This window comes from Rhineura floridana, chromosome 7, assembly GCF_030035675.1.
Source record: "Rhineura floridana isolate rRhiFlo1 chromosome 7, rRhiFlo1.hap2, whole genome shotgun sequence".
Lineage (NCBI taxonomy): Eukaryota > Metazoa > Chordata > Lepidosauria > Squamata > Rhineuridae > Rhineura > Rhineura floridana.
The window spans coordinates 62086698-62104899 of record NC_084486.1 but is presented as its reverse complement, the minus strand read 5'-3'; the positions used below and the strand labels follow the sequence as shown (position 1 = coordinate 62104899).

The 18202-nt window shown below is 37.4% G+C and overlaps 1 protein-coding gene across 11 annotated transcripts in view; it reads right to left on the bottom strand.

Moving 5' to 3' along the window:
* Positions 1 to 18202, bottom strand: part of FAM53B (family with sequence similarity 53 member B) — a 203285-nt gene that overhangs the window by 136204 nt on the left and 48879 nt on the right. For 8 of the 11 annotated variants that reach the window (XM_061635718.1, XM_061635722.1, XM_061635719.1 and 5 more), the window contains 2 exons: positions 6521 to 6765; positions 3007 to 3061 (listed from right to left, as the gene is read on the bottom strand). In XM_061635718.1, the coding sequence (XP_061491702.1) occupies positions 3007 to 3061; positions 6521 to 6607 (142 nt within the window). In that variant the 5' untranslated portion in view covers positions 6608 to 6765. The remainder of the gene's footprint in view (positions 1 to 3006; positions 3062 to 6520; positions 6766 to 18202) is intronic. The other 3 variants (XM_061635728.1, XM_061635727.1, XM_061635726.1) reach the window with 2 other exon arrangements.

Below are 18202 nucleotides of genomic sequence, written 5' to 3'. Positions count from 1 at the left end.
TCACTTATTTTAAAGGGACATGCTTCAGTAACTGCCAATAGACTGTCAATAGACAATGCTAGCATGAAAGTGACTGAGGAACTGAAATAAAACAAAGCCTAAAAGGGAAACAGCACATTCTCAGAGAAACTGAAAGCCTGAGAAGCTAATGATAGTACTCTAGTTGTAGCACATTAAATTAATGCCAATAACTTGGTTATAGTTATAAAGACTAAAGGCAACTAATCTACCAGAGGAAAGCCAAAAGCATGCTTCATTTTATTCAAGCTAAAATGTGTAAAGTACTAATAGATTAATCCATGGTTTTTAGAAAGGGTGCGAGAACTTAACATGAATATTGTAGGAGGACATCAATGAACTTGAGACTAAAGGGTAGCATTCGACTAACTGTTTGCAGTAGTGCTAGAGTTAGTGCTAGTGCAATGGAGTCTCATCCCCTCCTCCCGCAACATGCACATCGCACTTTTCCCAAATCTGGTCTGAATAGTTGGGGAAACCCCCAAAACAGTTTTAAGGGACACACAGGAGGAAGAGAGGGGAAGATCAATTTGTCAGGCAAGGAGAAATCCTTGCGCTGGTAGAACAATTGCCTTAGCTCTTTGTTGAATACAACCATGTCTTCTGTTTAGGGCAAATGCACATGGGCTTAAAGTGAGAAGGGGGACCTACATATAAGCCCCACCTCCAATGCCCACACCCCCCCACACACCACACACACACTACAGCTCCACCTCAGTCTTTCCTGCATCTAGCATGAAGGTCTGAAGAATTCTAAGCATGTTGGTGACCACACTCAAAATTCCTCTTCAGACCTTTGCGATGAAAAGACTAAAGAGTTTCTACATAGGTTTCTGACCAGTCTAGCCTCCTCCTAAAAGCAAGTTGGCATGATTGGCAGGGCCAAATAAAAGTTTTCTCATGATGTATAAAGTATACACAAGATCAGTGTAGTTTATTCTATAGATATGCCAGCTTTATCTGTTTCTATTTTTTCCTGCTTCCGTTGAAAGTCAAATGGTAAATTAGTTCTCAAAACAACCTGCCTCTCCATACTGAGGAGACTAGAAATCCAGCCAGGTTCTCTCTCTCCAGTCCCCAGATATCTCATGTGGCACTATATTCCTTGGCTTCCCAAATTTGAAAGGATGCATTTGTCTCGATCCTCTGCACAAACAAGAATGCAACTATCTAATTGGAAATAGCCTGGCAGTTTGAAATTCATTGTGGCTGTCAGCACTGAACCTATCTAAGCAAGTTTCAACAATGACTTGGCTGGTTAATCTCAGCCAGTTGAAGCCAAATTGAAGAAAGCATTGGGAAAGATGCCTAAAATTACAAAGCAAAACAAAAATAATGCCAATGGGATTTGCATTTTTGACTGGGCAACTCAAAGACATAGGCACAGGCGGTGCTATGGTCAGCAAGGTAAGGTTAGGTTCCCTTGGGAATAGGACACTTCAGCAAATGAGGGCATCATCAGTGTAGCTCAAACATGAAACATTTTGTAGGAAGTTAGCCATAAACAAGCTTATTTGACTTTGACATATTCTTTGATTAACTGATATGGTAGTATTTGTTTCTTGTTTGAATCTTCACAGGAAACATAAGGTTTCTCCCACATTGTACTACCTTTCATTTGGGACAAATAATAATAATAATAATTAAAAAACACTTCCCTGTCTCTCCCTATACATTTGCTCAGCTCCCATTAAGACTGATGTGGGTAATGCCTGTGAATAGTGGGAACAGATTCTTTGTAAAGTACCAGCTTTTGTGATAGAATAGTTGGGCCTAAAGTTTTAATTGGGTCTGGAGGTCATTGCTCAGTCACATAAGGAACTAATGACTACAATGCAGTACTACATCTTTCAGAACTGCCAGTCCTTCATGAGCATCTAGCCAAACCCAAAATATCATAAAGTTCAATAGCATATCTGCATTCAAATGGATGCCAGCTTGTGTGCCAGTACAGTATGAACTTCATTGTTGACAGCAGCACAAGACAACCAATTAAACAGTGATTGCCTGATTATTATTGCTTCCTTTTAAATACTACACTGCACAGTTTTAAACATTACACAGGCTTCACCTTATTGACTACTGTTAAAATAAGCGCGTTTTAAAGAAAGTAGTCTTGAAATATTCAGCAATTAAAAAACCAGGCTTGGAGCAAACAGAGAATTATACATGAATGGCAGGCAAATTTTATTTCATACCTGTGAATAGCTGGAACTAGATTATCCAGCACCACTAAATGCAAAGTTTGAATGTACCAGATGTGCCATTTAGCTGATTTTTCAGGACACTGAAACACTGCCTGGAATCTGTTCCCTGTCAATTGTCCCATTTAAGTACATCTGGTTTAGACTGCAGTGAAGATGGGTGATTCACTAGATTTTACAGTACTTGAGAAGAGACTGAGGTCACATGGAGTTTGATGTGCAGGGCAGCCAACTGGAAATTTACACACAGAGAGTTCATCAGCTGAGTGCCATATTGTGTTACATAAAGCAGATCAACTGCCAACAATATGGAATTCAAAGAAAAGTGCATGAGAAATTAGGAAATGGATTTTTCAGCTTTGAAATAACATGTGAGCCAACACAGAGACATCCTTTGAAATCTGCACTTCTCTAAATTTTGCTAAGCAGTTCTCCAGCCAAGTAATGTGTACAAAAATGCATATACTAAGATAAAGTGTGCATTAAAAAGCATATATTAGTGAAAATGCATACAAAATGCATTACATTAGGGACTATATAAGGGAAATATGCCTTATAAAAATATGTATATTAGGAGAAATTCACACTAAAATGCTGATGAATTTTTATGAAGAAATCACAAATGATGTGGAAATATGGAAAGCTGAACTTAAGACGGGAAAAATTAGAGAAACTAAAAGTGACACATTTGCCCATCCTTACCTCCAAGAATCCTGTTGCATTCTCACATAATGTGCAGTCATAAGCACACAATAAAAAAACACAGAAGTTTACTCCTACTCACCCATAATTCCACACGAAAAAAGAGTGGGTCCTTGACTCATCTTCTTTGGAGTGTGCTGAAAACAATCAGAAAAGCTATTCATTGAGGTTTTAAAAATTATACTGAAATACAGGACCATTTTATAATACCTTATTTCCAAATCCCATTCAAAAACTGAGTGACACTAATACAGGTCAATAAAAACGTACAGACTATCAGATGTACAAGCTAAGCCAAAGAAAATAGTAGAAAGCTTTAAAAGGACGCTGTCCTTTCTTTGCACTGCTCTTTCGCAGCTTCCTTTCATGAGTCTCCATTCTAACAGTTTTCAAAACTGAATGTAGGGTTAAACTAAAGAAAGGGTCAAGTTACTATTTTGTGAATATTCTAATCTATGTTCAAAGACTGAAGTTTTGAATCTGAAATTAAAAAGTGACCTTCACTACTGAAACGTTTCCAGATTGCTTCACAGGATTTGTCTTGTTCTTAGCGGGGCAAAAATTAAATTATATTATTTGAAGAAAAACAATTTCAATGATTTCTCAGATGTTGTTGAAAGTTTTCCTTTTGCAAATGTTCTCCTTTGTTGATATATTCACCTTATGACTCTTCTCAACAACAACAAGAGCAGTAATCAAACTGCAGTCTGGCATCCAATAAGACAACTTTTTAGTAATATACATGAAATTAAACGTACATGCTTTCTGTTCTGCTTTTCCATTTTTTCCTAGCACATCCATCTCACTTAGCAAAAAGGTATTTATTCGGTAAGTAATATTCGCCACCCTACAAGCAAGTACATATTTACACTGTTTCTAAGTTTCAGCAACAACCTTTGCTTTTGCTTTTCTCTATGCATGGAGCATTCTAAAACTTAGGGCACATCCCTGTGTACATTTACACCAGAGCGTAAGTCCCACTGAACTCAGTGGAAATTATTCCTGAGTAGATGTGCATAGGATTGGACTAGCAGAGTTTTGGAGTGCCAGACTTTGAACACATGTTGGAACATTTATTGAAATGTGATAATAAGAGGAGCTGTAGCTTAGTGAGTGAGCATGCCATCCCAGCTTCCTTCCTCAGCTGGTTTTGTCCCCGTCTTTTCCCCCTTTTGCCCCATCCCCCAATCTTTTGGGACCCTTACATTTGCCTCTGATCCCAAAGACCTGTACTGCTGCTCAGCTCAGCTGTGCTTCCAGATAATAGCATTGATCATTGTTCCTTTCCTCTGTACAACCACATTAATTCCTGGCGCTTTCTTTCTGGGCTTCTTAAGCATGAAAGCCGTTACTTCATTCTTTACTGAGAGGTATGATGATTGCTAGACGTGCAAATAGGACTGAGATGGGTTTAGGAATTGGTAATGGTGGTTGATATCACCAAGATAACAAATAGTGCCTCCTTAAAGTAGCAAAAAAACTGATATTTAGTAGGGGAAGGGATATTTGGGAGCTCTCCAAAATTTCCAAACAAAGCTTATTATCTTCTTTTCCCTCTTAACACAACACCTCTCCTGCTCACATCTATTAAACTACTAGTAAAGCATTTCCTATTAAAATTTCTCCATTCTCGCCCCTTCACAACAATTGTCACAGACACATATTTATAAAGATATAGTTACATCTACAAAGATATATAAAACTATATGGCATACAAAAGAAAGCAGAATGTATTTGGATTGATGTTTTCTTGAACATCTGTTCACTTTTAAAAATTATCTAAATAGACAGCAGTCAGATTAAGCTTTTACATATGAACAGGAAAGCATTTTTATTCACAAAAATGCATGAAATCCTTATATCTACTTATATATATTACTTCTTCATGTTTATTGTGATTTTTTTGTCTTTGTGTACTTATATTTATAAAATTTAGATGTGAAATGAAAGAATATTTGGACAGTGTATATTCACCTCCAAATACTAAATGATTATTCAAAAGTTAGATCTAAGAAAAAGAGGGGGGGAAATGAGGAAGTGAGAAGACCGTTTTGACCATATATTTGTCCCCATTTTAACTCTAATCAGCATTACACAAAGGCTGAGCCTTATAGTAAATTAGAAAGGAGTAAATGAGCTGAAATCACAATGGCTTTTCTTAAGGTAAGCAAAGAGTTTAGTTTCTCTATTTCCACTCTTTGCAAATCCTTTCTTTGTGAATAAAAAGACTGATTCCTACTGATCTGAGTGTGCTTTGCTAAAGTTTTTTTTTCTTTTTCTTCTTCTTGCTAAAGTTCTTATGGGGTGATATGCACAAGTATTATATTCTGGGAGAACCAATAACCAACATATCATGGTTTTTAAAAAAGGCAAGAAATTTATCATCCATCAAAATTCTCTGCCAAGAAAAGCTACAATTGGCACCAAAGCCACAACTCTGTGGTCAGAATAAATTGGGAAAACTACATCATAATTCTGTTTGTATTATTACAAACACTGTCAAAATTTTGGAATGCACCATAATGGTAAAAAGCAAAGAATGAAGGGGGGGATGATACAGACATGCACAGGAATAAATATGCACAGGATGATTGTGGGATTGGAAACCATGGGGGAAAATGGGAATGTGAAGAAACAAAGGCTCCCTATAGATTCAGTGGTGCTGCTTGCACATTTTGTAGCTTCTCTTAATTAGCGATAAATATAAACTTTTTAAAAAAAAATTGACAAGTTTTGATTTTTTTAAAAATCTGAATCGATGTATGTAATCTAACTTGCACTGGGTGGTCTGGACACAGGCACATAGGCCACAGTTTGTTGTTACAAACCTTAGTCTTGCACAGTCCCCTCGGTTTCATGTGAGAGAAAGAAATGATACACTTCCATTCATGGTCTGTAACAAACCAGTTTCTTGTTTTACTCAAACATGGAAAACTGAGATTTGGGCAAACTGGAATCAGTTAATAAACACAGGTATCAAAACTACAGTTTGATCCTGGTTTGCTAACTATAGTTTACACAAACCATAGTTGCCACCATTTCCCAGATGAAATAGGAACTGCAATTTGTTACTAATTGTGAACAGACTCTTCAAATTTCCTCCCATTGCACGTGAAGAAGGGAGAGGAAGCATGTAATATGAAGCTCCCAGCAGTATGTTCTTGTAACAGGTAGCTGTTATGCCTGAGTGTGGCCATATTAAGAACATCCCTAGGAATTCTATTGCATTTAAATGTGATACTAGGCAGGCCAGAAGAGTTTGATAATGAGTTATTTTAAAAAATCAAGCAACTTATTTAAAGCAAGCCTTCAATAACTACTCATATAGTGTTGGTACACCAGCACAGCTCCCCCTCAGACAAGAAATCCCTCATATGTTAACAACTACTGCACAGGTAAGGCAATACTGTCCTTTAAAATAGAATGCTCAGCACATTCAGCTCTGCACAGGTAAGTTCTTCTTGCTCACCTATCATCATGGTTAAACTGGGCTATATGTTCCACGTGTTTTACCCCAAAATTACAACCTGCAATCTAAAAAGGTTAAATGCCTCATAGCATAAACTAAGCAGTCACTGTGAAATGAACTCTCTTACCAACTCAGCCCTGCATGATATAGAATCAGCACCTTTGTTTTCCAGAGTTGTAGTTAAGATCATCACCATGGTAACGAAGTCATGCATTGGGGTCCATTCCAGTAGAGGTAAAGGTCACAATCAGCCATATTAGGCACAGCCTCTGATTCAGTGCATTTTCCCAGAAGAATGGTTCAATAGAACCAATTCCAATCTGTTTTACAAAATGGACAGCTTGACAAGAAATGCTTTAACGTCTTCACCCTCTGGAAAAAAATAACAAACATAAACATATATAGTTTGTATGTTGCTCCCACAATAAATCAATAGAATCCGGCCTCTTTCCGAGTAACCGAGAGCACAACACAGTGACCAAATAATTAAACTATAACTTCAAGAACAGGCAAGCCCTTTTTTTTCTCCATGAACTGCACAGGTGCTGGATAGAGAGCAAATAATCAGGATTAGGAGGGGCCACTACAGACTGGTGACAATCAGCTGACAGTAAATCAAGAAAGCAGAACATCAGTAGATGACGTAACAGGGGAAAAAATTCATAGGTATTTGCAGAAGTTCTCTGTGATGCCAAACTACCCAGAAGTATCTTGTGAGTTGCTTTACTGCAGATTCTCAAATATACTACAGGTTCTCAAGCAAGGGGTTGGTTAAGAGGGAAAGGGATTCTAGGGCAAGAGTAATTTTTCTCTGTAGAAATCCAGCTCTAAGGCACTGGGTGGCCAACCTATATCACAGGTGCCACAAGTAGGCTCAAGCAACAGGTGTTTGTTGCCTGCCTGTAGCAGGAGCTGGATAGCCAATGGGTCTCGCTATGAAATAGAAGAGGCCTACACTCCTGTCTGCCTTTCCAGGGATGGCCTGATGGCTGCTTTCTAACTCTTCAGACCAGAGGGAAAGCCATCCCAAGGCAAAGGGAAGTAGTGGTAGCAGGGAAGAGCAGGACTTCATTTAGTACAAGAGTGCACACAAGCCTGACACTATGTCTACTTTGGGCTTGACTTGTGACATGTATGTCCAAAACAGTGGTCATCACTGTTCCGACAGAATGAGGTTGGTGAACACTGACATGAGAAAGAATGGCTAATATGCTCCTTATGCTGAGAATGAGAAGCCTACTTATTTACTAAATTTGCACATCTTGGTGTATGCCCATTCCTCCCATTTTGTATAATGAGAGGGCACAGCTGGCTATGGGATTTTAAAAACTAGCTGAGTCTCAGGAGCAGGGTAAGCACACATCTTAGTATCAGGGAAGTTTCTGGTCTATTGGTTTAATGAAAGCTCTGTGCTACAACGTATTTTGAAAAATAGTTAATCCAGACCTGATTATGCCGGAGATTTGTATAGCATGAAGTTTCAGTAAAAAGCTGAATAAATGTAATATAATTCATAGAGTTGTTTGTATATAGCCCAGCTTTATTTATCTGAACCCCTGGACAGCCTTCAAAAATTTTCAGATAAAAGTTCAAACAACTGGGAGATATTTACATGACATGGGGGAACCAGAAGGAAGTCAGATAGACAACAGGTATTTTTTAAGCTTCTGACAAACCTTACAGCTACATGCATACAATACAAAAACAGACAGATTGCAGTTTGGAACTAATTAGACAAACATAATCCTATTTGAACATTTTGCTGCCTTTCTGCCAATGCTAAAAATAAGAGAGAGAGAAATAATGAGCCATGAGACACTAAATATTTATCTCGTAATGGGCAATGTAAATCAAGTAGTTCTATATAAGGTCAATGATTTAGAATATGCTGATAAGCATAAAAACTGTCTAAGAGCCAATATTGATTTCCTAAGTTGGCTTGCAAATCATATTTCTTGTTTATTTGGATTTGAGCTTGCAAGTGGGTACCATTGAGAATGCTCACTTAAAGACCAGCTGGCTAGTAAAGAAAAATTATCTACTATTGTTTTGTCAGAACTAAGTTCATCCAGAGTGCAAAACCATGAAAGGAAGAAAATCAATACATTTTCTGAAGATTTATTGTTGAAAATAGGAAGTGTAATGGAGTCTGATATTCTGCGTGTCATACTGGTTGTCTTCAAGTACAGTTTGCTAGTAGCGTCCCCATTAATCTCTGAACAACCTAATGGCCTTCTGGGAATTATGAAAGCTACAAGCAGAGAAGAGGCAACAAAACAAGTTGAACACTTGAGTCCTAAAAATATGCTCAGCCAAGGGCAAATGGGGCAGTGTATCTGATTCAGCTACTCAATATTATGTGTGACATGAGCAACACAGGCCCATTTTTTGGTATGAACATCTCTCTACCATGCAGCCAACAAATATAAAACAGTTTATGCCATGGTGGCTATCTTAACGGTGATAGAGGACTCTTGAATAAAGCCTGAGTTATCCACCCATACTCTTACACAGTTTCCCATATTGCTTCTGAAATACTGCTGCAGTTGCAGACTTTTTACACCACATATTTAAACTAGTTTTAAAACCATTTGAAAGATATCATACACAAAAGTCAATGTACCTTTTATTTTAACCATCGTGAGTACATGATGTAGGGTAAGGCATTTGCGGGCTTTTCAGTTATACAGAGGAGACATTCCCAACTAGGTCAGATATTTTAATGAAGCAGTTCTGACAGGATTCTGCAAGACTCAGAGTGCAGAAATACCTCAGTATGGCAGATTTTCTTCACTGTGCGCTTTTTCTTGTGACTCATACACTCCTATACAGACAAGCTTTTGTTGATTTAGGACTATGCAAGCTTTTGAAACACACACAAAACCCCAAAGGAGGAAAGTCCTGTGTCATTTGCAAATTTGCATACAGCTGCACTAACAAGTTGGTTGACTGGTTTGAAACTGTCAAGAGCAGCTGAAGCTGGCTCTGAGGCCCAGAAGGGGATTAGTGCCTTCCTGTGCAACCTGTATGCCCGAGGGTGCCCTTTTCTTTATTTACTAGACGTTTACAGCAATAAAATTGCCTTGATCAATTCAATCTGTGAAATTTAATCTCTACTGCCCCACTGCCCTGAACTGCTTCTTGTTCCTTGATAACCCTTTAAAGTTACCAGGTTCCAAATGCTGCAGTTACTGTAAAACACACACACAAACACACCTGAAAAAAATCCCCTGTCAAAGTCTAGATTCTTAGCCTAGGCAGTCCTATGCACCTTGACTCCAACCCTTGCCTGCCCACCTCTTCCTGCCAATACTGCATACAGATCCTCCTGTCTCTAGTTCCTATCCTAGGTGCAGTTTTGTCCCAGTCTCACTTTGACTTCAGCCCTGTCTTCCTTCACATACCACTCATTGTTTCCTTGGGCTCCTATTTGTCAGGCCACTGTCTCCTTTGTCCCAGTTATTTAACCATTCCGCCTGCTGATCGGCTTCTGTAGCACTCTTCCTCCTCACACTTCCAGAGTATACAGACCCACCTCCATATTAAGCATTGTGATGTTTCTTTAGAACTCCTTCTCAAAAAACACCCTTCTTGCTTTAGTTACCTTTACCCTTTTCCTTCCGCCCTTTGCTCAACCTATCCTTCCTCCAAGTTTCTGTTTCTTAATTCATTTTTTAGTCTGCATCTTTCTTTCACTTTCCTTAGCACTAGCCTTAGTCTTCCTTAACCTTCTTGCCTCCTTTATTTAACTAAGACATTTCTATACTTTTCAAAGGAGTGGTTCCCAAAAATAATCTAAACAATGTACATAAAAACATGCAACTTTTAAAAAAATTAAGCAGTGGATAAACTTTCCTAAAATATTTGTTTTGATCCACAACATAAGTCAGTACTAAAGCATAAAATTCTCATGGACAGACCAGCCTAACCAGGCTCTTCTCAGTTTTCAGCCAGCCCCATGTAAGCCCTACCAAAATTACAGCTCTCTTTTCCTTCACAGAAACTGAACTGCAAATTAATGAGTTTGTAGCTGAACATTGTGAGCTATCACACCAGCTCTGTGAATCGGAACCATAGGCTTCACTTCCGCAAGCCCAATACATTATAAATTCAAAAAATTATCCTTTTCTAATATATAGTAGATTCAGCTAGCAAAAGTTTAAAAGAACAATCCTAACACATATCACAGAAAGGGTGCTCCAATTTCCAAGTAAAAGTCTGGAAAGCCTGCCTAAAAAGAGCTTCACTATGTTTCTAGCACTGCAATTCTATACCTGCCCCCCCCAAAGATCATCAGCACCTTGACCTGTGCCCAGTGTGATATGCAACCCATTCATGAACGAAGCCAGGCCAATTGCTATACCTTCCAAAGAGTCTTCAAGGGCAGCCCAACGTGCAACACAAGGCTTAGCTGGTAACTTGCTTTCAAACATTAAATCTGAGTTTGCCCAGATGTGTGTCACTTTGAACATTAGTAGAAGCAGTCATTAGCTGCACTGCCTCTTTATAAGCTTCTGCTGTCATGTGTAAAGCAAGGAGCAACACATTTCTTCCTGTATTCAAACCCTGATTACAATGTAACAGACAAAATGATGAACAACTAATTAAAGGTAAGTTAAAAACCAGCAAATCCCACTGAACTTCAAAATGTGAATTGGGAGTAACAGTCAAGATTTGTTGCTATATGCCCAAAGCAATAAAGACATAGGACCTAATCATCTGCATTACCCATGATGAAGTGGAATTGGTGGGAATCACAGAACAGCCTCACTCTCATTCATAGAAACGATAAAACTATACCAATCCACTATAAACAAGTCCAAGAAGTTTTCCCTTTTGCAATTTGTAACTCTAGTGTAAGTTTTTTTTCCAGATAATGCAATTTGCCAGATTTTATTATACCTTTGTTCTAGGTTGACTCCTTTTAAGTCTCTGCAGACTTCTAGGTATAATGACGGAAATGCCTCGCTGAGACAGGATGTGGGTGGGTCCAGTGATATTTTCTTTTTGGTCTGAAGTTGTATGTAGTAATTGTATAGTTGTGGCTGTTGGTGTACTTTTAAATTATATTCCTGTGGTATGGGGATAAATGGCAAGACAACAAAAATGGACTTTCCACGCCTTTATGGTTGCTAATAGACTCATACTTCAAGCCTGGAAGGATAAATACCCACCATTTATTACACAATGGTCTAGAGAGCGTAATGCACTTGCTACATTTGAATGTACTTTTTATAAACGCTAACTTCACATTTTGACAAGGAAAAGGGCAGAATATGATGCCTTAAGTACAAGTACAGTACTAACTTCTTTGCAATATGTTAATCAGACTTTCTGTGAATTTGATAATAAAAACTCAAGACTCTTGGCAAATATGCTTAAAAAAAGAAACAAAGGAATGTTGTCTCCTCCATTCTACTAGAAGGGGGAATTAGAACTTTTGCAAGAGATAAAAATGCACAGCGCTTTCAGGAATATTCATTGGTGGATGTTGATAAAGTAAATGAGTATTTACAGAGAGCAGGATTGAAAACTATTTCCGAGGAACATAAAGAGAGGCGTAATGATTCTATCACAACTGAGGAAATAGATTAGGCAATTAAGAAATTAAGGTTGGGAAAGTCACCAGGAACTGATGGGTACATTGGACTTTTTTACAAAGTATTTGACACTGAATTAATACCATTTTTGAAATTGCTCTTTAATGATATTTTGAGGGGAGGAACAATCCCAGAAACATGGAAGCAGTCATGTATCACAGTTATATTAAAGCCAGATAAAAATGGTGTAGTAGGGTCATACCGCCCAATATTTTTAATTAATATTGATGCGAAAATATTCACCTCAATATTAGCGGACAGGTTGGCAAATGTGATCCCAACTTACCTGCACCAAGATCAAGTAGGTTTTGTAAGGGGTAGGACTATAGTGGACCCTATACACAGGTTATATAATGCAGTACAATATAGTAACCGTACAAAGAGGCCATTGGCAATCATTTCACTTGATGCAACCAAGGCTTTTGATAAGGTTCTCTGGAAGGTCCTTTTCCAAGTTTTGTTTAAAATGAATATTGGTGAGAATTTTATAAGCACAATACAGAGTCTGTATGAGGGCTCAAGAGGGTGTGTTCGGGTAAATAAAACAGATTCTCAGATATTTGAAATTGGAAGAGGTACAAAACAGGGCTGCCCACTATCACCTTTACTCTTTGCTTTGGCAATGGAGCCATTAGCTCAAATTTTGAGGGCTGATAATGTTATTAAGGGATTATGCTTAAAGGGTAAATCGCATCTGTTAAATCTCTTTGCTGATGATGTTGCTGTTCTGGTAACAAATCCTATGCAGGCTATTCCTAGGCTAAAGGAATTATAAAGAAATTATAAAGGAATATGGATTTCTGGCTGGCTTACAAATTAATTTTGATAAATCAGAAATGTTATGTTTTAATTTGGCTCCCAAATTACAAGCAATTCTACAACGGGAAACTCAGTTAAAACTTTGCATTTCTACACTCAAATATCTTGGGGTTTTCATTCCTAAAAAAATAAGCAAAACTGAATTACTTAATTACACTCCTTTGATAAAGAAGATAAGAAAATTTGTTGCTGGATTGGAAACACTTGTCTCTTCATGGATGGGCCGAGTTGCAGCAGTGAAAATGATGGTTGTCCCAAAGTTATTGTTTCTCTTTAGGACAATCCCAATTGCCATCACCACCCAGAAATTAAGAAGTTGGCAAAATTTGTTACTGAGATTCATTCATCAAGAGAAAAGGCCTAGACTTCGTTTATCTATTTAAATAAGAGGGCAGCACAGGGGTGTGTGAGAATACCCACTTTGAAACTGTATCATGATGCTGCTCACTTGAAAAATTTGTTGCCAGTAATTCAGAAAGATATGAATTGTTCATGGTTGTCTATGGAATCCCCAGCCTGCTGGGAATCGAAAATTAGAATTTTACCTTTTTTAGCATACAGAGAAAAAGACCTTCATTTCCTAGATAACCCCTTCTTATCTTGTCTGTCTGGAGGTTGTGGATGAAGCGTTTGATATCTCAGCCAACTCCTATTATTCCATTTCTTCACCATCCATCATTTTACTATCAAAATAAGCTCTCAGATTTTGCTTGTTGGGAGGTAAAGGGGCTTTACACATTACATGACTTATTCATGAATGGAGTTGCACTTACTATGAAACAAATTCAGGAAAAATTATATCCACATCAATGTACTTGGTATCAGTTACTTCAGGTTCAGCACTTCTTAACAATACCTTCTGTGGAAGAGCAGGGACAGAAATCATTGACTTCATTTGAGAAGTATTTGGTGGGAACATCATTCACTAATATGGGTTCTTTATCATCTTTATATAAAATATTACTAAATCTAACTACTGGGACTTTACATAGTCTACGACAACAATGGGAAGAAGATGTTGGTATGGAGATTGATTTTGTAAAATGGGAAAATTTATGGGATAAATTCCCATTTCATTCAGTATCAGCAAAACTGCGAGAAAATTCATATAAAATTATCCATAGGTGGTATTTAACTCCATTAGTTTTGCATAGAGTCAATAATACTGCTACACAGAGGTGTTGGAGGGGGTGTGGAGAGCTTGGATGTTATTTTCATATGTGGTGGACATGTGCTGCTGTTCAGGAATTTTGGAAAAAAGTGTTTCATGAAATTGGGATGATTACAGGACAGAACATCAAGTCTGATCCTGTAATGGCTCTCTTGTCAATTTTTCAAGGAGATAATCTACCACTGCACTCTAAGGATCTAATAGTAACCTTATTAGTGGCAGCAAGAATTGTAATTGCTCATCAGTGAAAAAAGATTAATTACAATTTAATAGAGTTATGGTACTCTCAGGTATGGAACATAGCTTTAATGGAAAAATTAACACAACAAAGATTAGCGAGGCAGGATCCAAATAAAAAAGATAACTTTCATATTAAATGGTTTATGTTTATAAGATATGTAGCAGTAGAGGAGCATGATTTCTATAAGCCATCAACTCATGCCTCATTATGGAGGAATGTCTTCGGGTAGTCTATGTAGTTTATTGCACTAAATCCATCTACAAAAAGGAAATTCCTAGATCTCTATGGTGTTCCGTGTATAAAATGTTACGCTTTTTAAAGCTTACATTAATCTCAGTAACTCTCTTCTCCATCTCTTTTTTATTGATTGATTTCTTATTTTTATTATTATAATTTTAAAACTTTTATTTTATTTTTTCTTCCTTTTTTAATTTATTTATGTATATATGTTTTGATTGTATAAGCTATATGTCAGTACATTGTAACAGGCATTTAAATTGTTACGAAGTTTTTGATTTATACACTTAAGAAGTTGATTTAAAAAAAAGAAAAAAGACAAAAAAGAAAGAATTTAAGAAATGTAGTAGAAAAATTTTGAGCATCTTGGACAAGTCTTATTGTATATGGGGTTATGTGTGTGTATGTGAGAGAGAGAGAGAGAGAGAGTACATGGACCATTCTAAATAGACTATACGGGAAAACTCAAAGTGGAAAAGAGAACAATTATTAAACAAGGGCTATTAACACAAAAATTAATTCTTTCTATGCAACAATGTGAATAATGCTCCTTTTTTATCTTTCTTTGGTTGTGTGTTATGTATTGTTTTATACTGTTCTGATATTGGTATGGCAAAGAAGAAATAAAATGTATTTTAAAAGTTGTTTTTTCTTGCATTTATATTTTTTTCTCTTTTCCCCTCTTTTTTTTTCTTTAAAAAAATGTATTTTTTACATCTCTCCAGAATTGAGATATCATTAACTATGCAGCTGACATCTTTTATTCTGGATTAAATTATTCTAGAATAAATGCCACCTCTGTTCTGTTCTCAGATGGCTACTTCAAGGTGACAAAATTCCTACCTAGAAATCACTCCCCTGTGGGAAATCATATGTAACCTACATGTTGACCATTAACACATATCAGTCTACACACGTTGCACAGTTTTCCTACAAAGTACTTTCCGTATATACTTATACTCTGTTTAATGTAATCCACAATCACACCATACCACAACCACCATCTTTCAAATATTCATAAAGACTTGTCCCTTGGCATCAAAACTGTCAGCTATTTATATATTTATTTATTGAATTTCTTAGTTGCCCATCTGGCTGGCTATCCAGCCACTCTGGGCAGCGTACAAAATAGGCATACAAATATAATAGACATTAAAAATCTGAAAACAATGACGATAAAATCTAGCAATATGGAAATAGGGTGAAAATATCACTATGTCATACCACCTATCACTTGCTAGTACTCCAGCAGAACACTAAGAAAATCATATGTCAATTGCAGTAATGCAACCTAAACAGAGACTTGGCAGGTGACTATGTGCAAACCAAACTGATGGACAGATATTGCAGATGCGGGAAGGGGGGCGCGAGATAGAAGCCGGAAAAAATACAGCACACCTTTCAATACCCAAAAAAGGGAGGGTATTCTCTTCTTTCAAACTTAAAAATACTGACCTCAGCACACATGTTATGTCACCCTCTTCTTCTGACTTGCCACTCAGGTGGTAACATAAGAGCCCAGATAAAAGGGAACATGGAGGAGGTGTATGAGCAAGGAGCAACTTTATTGGGTTATCAAGTTATTTTACAACTAAATGGAGCGATGGCAGCTGAATTGAAAACTGTTTTGTAATAGAAATAAACAGTACTTAAAATTAGCTAATGCTACCATCTAGACCGGCCATTTTTGCAGACTGAGTTGTTTTTATCAGCACTTGGGTCTGTCCAGTGCTCTGTTTGTACCAGGACTTTGAGGAGCAATTAAAAACTATTTTCTTACACTGGTAAAGTATTGTCCTTATATTGATAATTATTAATGAAACACCCTAAGCAAGAAACATATGAGAAATAAACTTTACTATAGGTGCTTAGGTTAAAAAATCATGAGTAGTTCAGGGTTTACATATTCATATCATACTTACTCGGACACATGGAATAGTTCACTATAAATGGTTTCGACTCTTTGGTTATCTTTCACATCCTGTGGCAGTAATTGGTCACATTAGAACACAACCCCAACCCCTAAATCATGGTTAAGCAAACTGGTACTCTTCCACTTTAGTCCTCCATTCCTCCAGCTCGGAAACAAATCATGGAGTGGCTAGTTTAGTGTTACATCTGAACCAGTGTTTGTGGTCTGTTTCTCTGTGAAGAAGCTAAGGTTTATTCTTGCCTTCATGATCTTGGTTTGTTTAAGTTCTAATTTGCTTAACCATGTTTCCTCTTAGCAATACTAAAACAATTCAAAGAGCACATTTGCTGCAAGTGGAACAACCAAAAAATCACTAGGCATGATGCAACCAAAGTTAAGCACCCTGACATATATGAATAGACACAGCTGCCTTGTACTGGGTCAGATTTGGTCCCTCAAGTCCAATATTGTATACTCTAAATCACTGTTATTCAATCTTGGGTCCCCAGATGCTGTTGGACTACAATTCCCATCATTCCTGACCATTAGCTAAACCAGCTGAGAATGACAGTAGTTGTAGTCCAACAACATCTAGGGACCAATGCTGAAGAACACTTCCGAACTGGAAACATCTGACCAAGTTCTCAGGCAGGAGGCCTCTCTCAGCCCTGTTAGATGAAATGAAATATTATATGAATTCTTTGCCCCCCCCATGGAGAAGTGATTTATGATTTCCTTCTCCATGTAAAACATGCTCTAGCACTGAGCTATGAGCCCTTCCAGAATACTTTTGAGTATCATTTTTTTTCAGTGGGAGAGATTAAAGGAGACTTGAAAGAGTTCAGAGTTTAATGAATTGTGTCCACCCTTTTTTAAAACAGAATAATTTAATCTACCTATAGCATATCATTAAACTGTGTACTAAACTGGCATAGCAACAGGCAGCACGTTGCCCAGACAATTCCCCTCTGGACTACTGAGCAGCAGTCAAGCTGCTAAGTCAGAGTTATCTGGAATCATGGCATGATTTCTCCACAGATAATTATCTTTTCGCTAAGGTAATGATTAATGCTTTTGCAAGAAACTCAAGAGACATTACAATAATAATTTTGCAAGCACAGGCAAAATACTTCTTGAAAGGACATCCTGTTGCGTAGAGCATGTCCTCCAAGACAAATCTGTGTAACCAAGTGGGAAGCGTATAATAAAAGAAACAATATGATTTGTTTTTAAAAACTTAAGCTAGAGTTCTATTGAATGCATATCTGGCTGTTGTGTTTTTAGCTACAAGATTAAAAAGGATTCAAACTCATGTTCTCTGAAAACAATATAGATCTAAAAACTAAAGCCCTGATCAGTCACTTATTAGTGGTGGCCAGACTGATGGAAGGCAGTTTTTGGAGACAGATGAAGGGGGCCACAAGGGATTACTGACATAAAGAAATCTAAAGCAGTGGTTCTCAAGCTCCCCCCCCGCCCCTGTGGACTACTTGAAAATTGGGCAGATCACTTAATGGTTGTTCTTCCTGTTGTAGCAATTGTAATGCAGTGTGCTGGATGCTGTATGATTTTTAGTTGTATTTTAGTGCTTCGTTAATTTTTTATATGTTGTACTTTATTATATTCCATGGAATTCAAGTTTTAATTCAATAAAATACAATACATAAGAAATAAATGAAGCTCTAAGAATACAATTAAAATCAATATGAGTATTTAATGCAATGGATGTGCCATCTTCCACCTTCATCTACAAATCCACAGGAATGCTGCAGATACCTGAATGAAGCTCACAGACTACTAGTGGTCCATAGACCACAGTTTGGGAAATC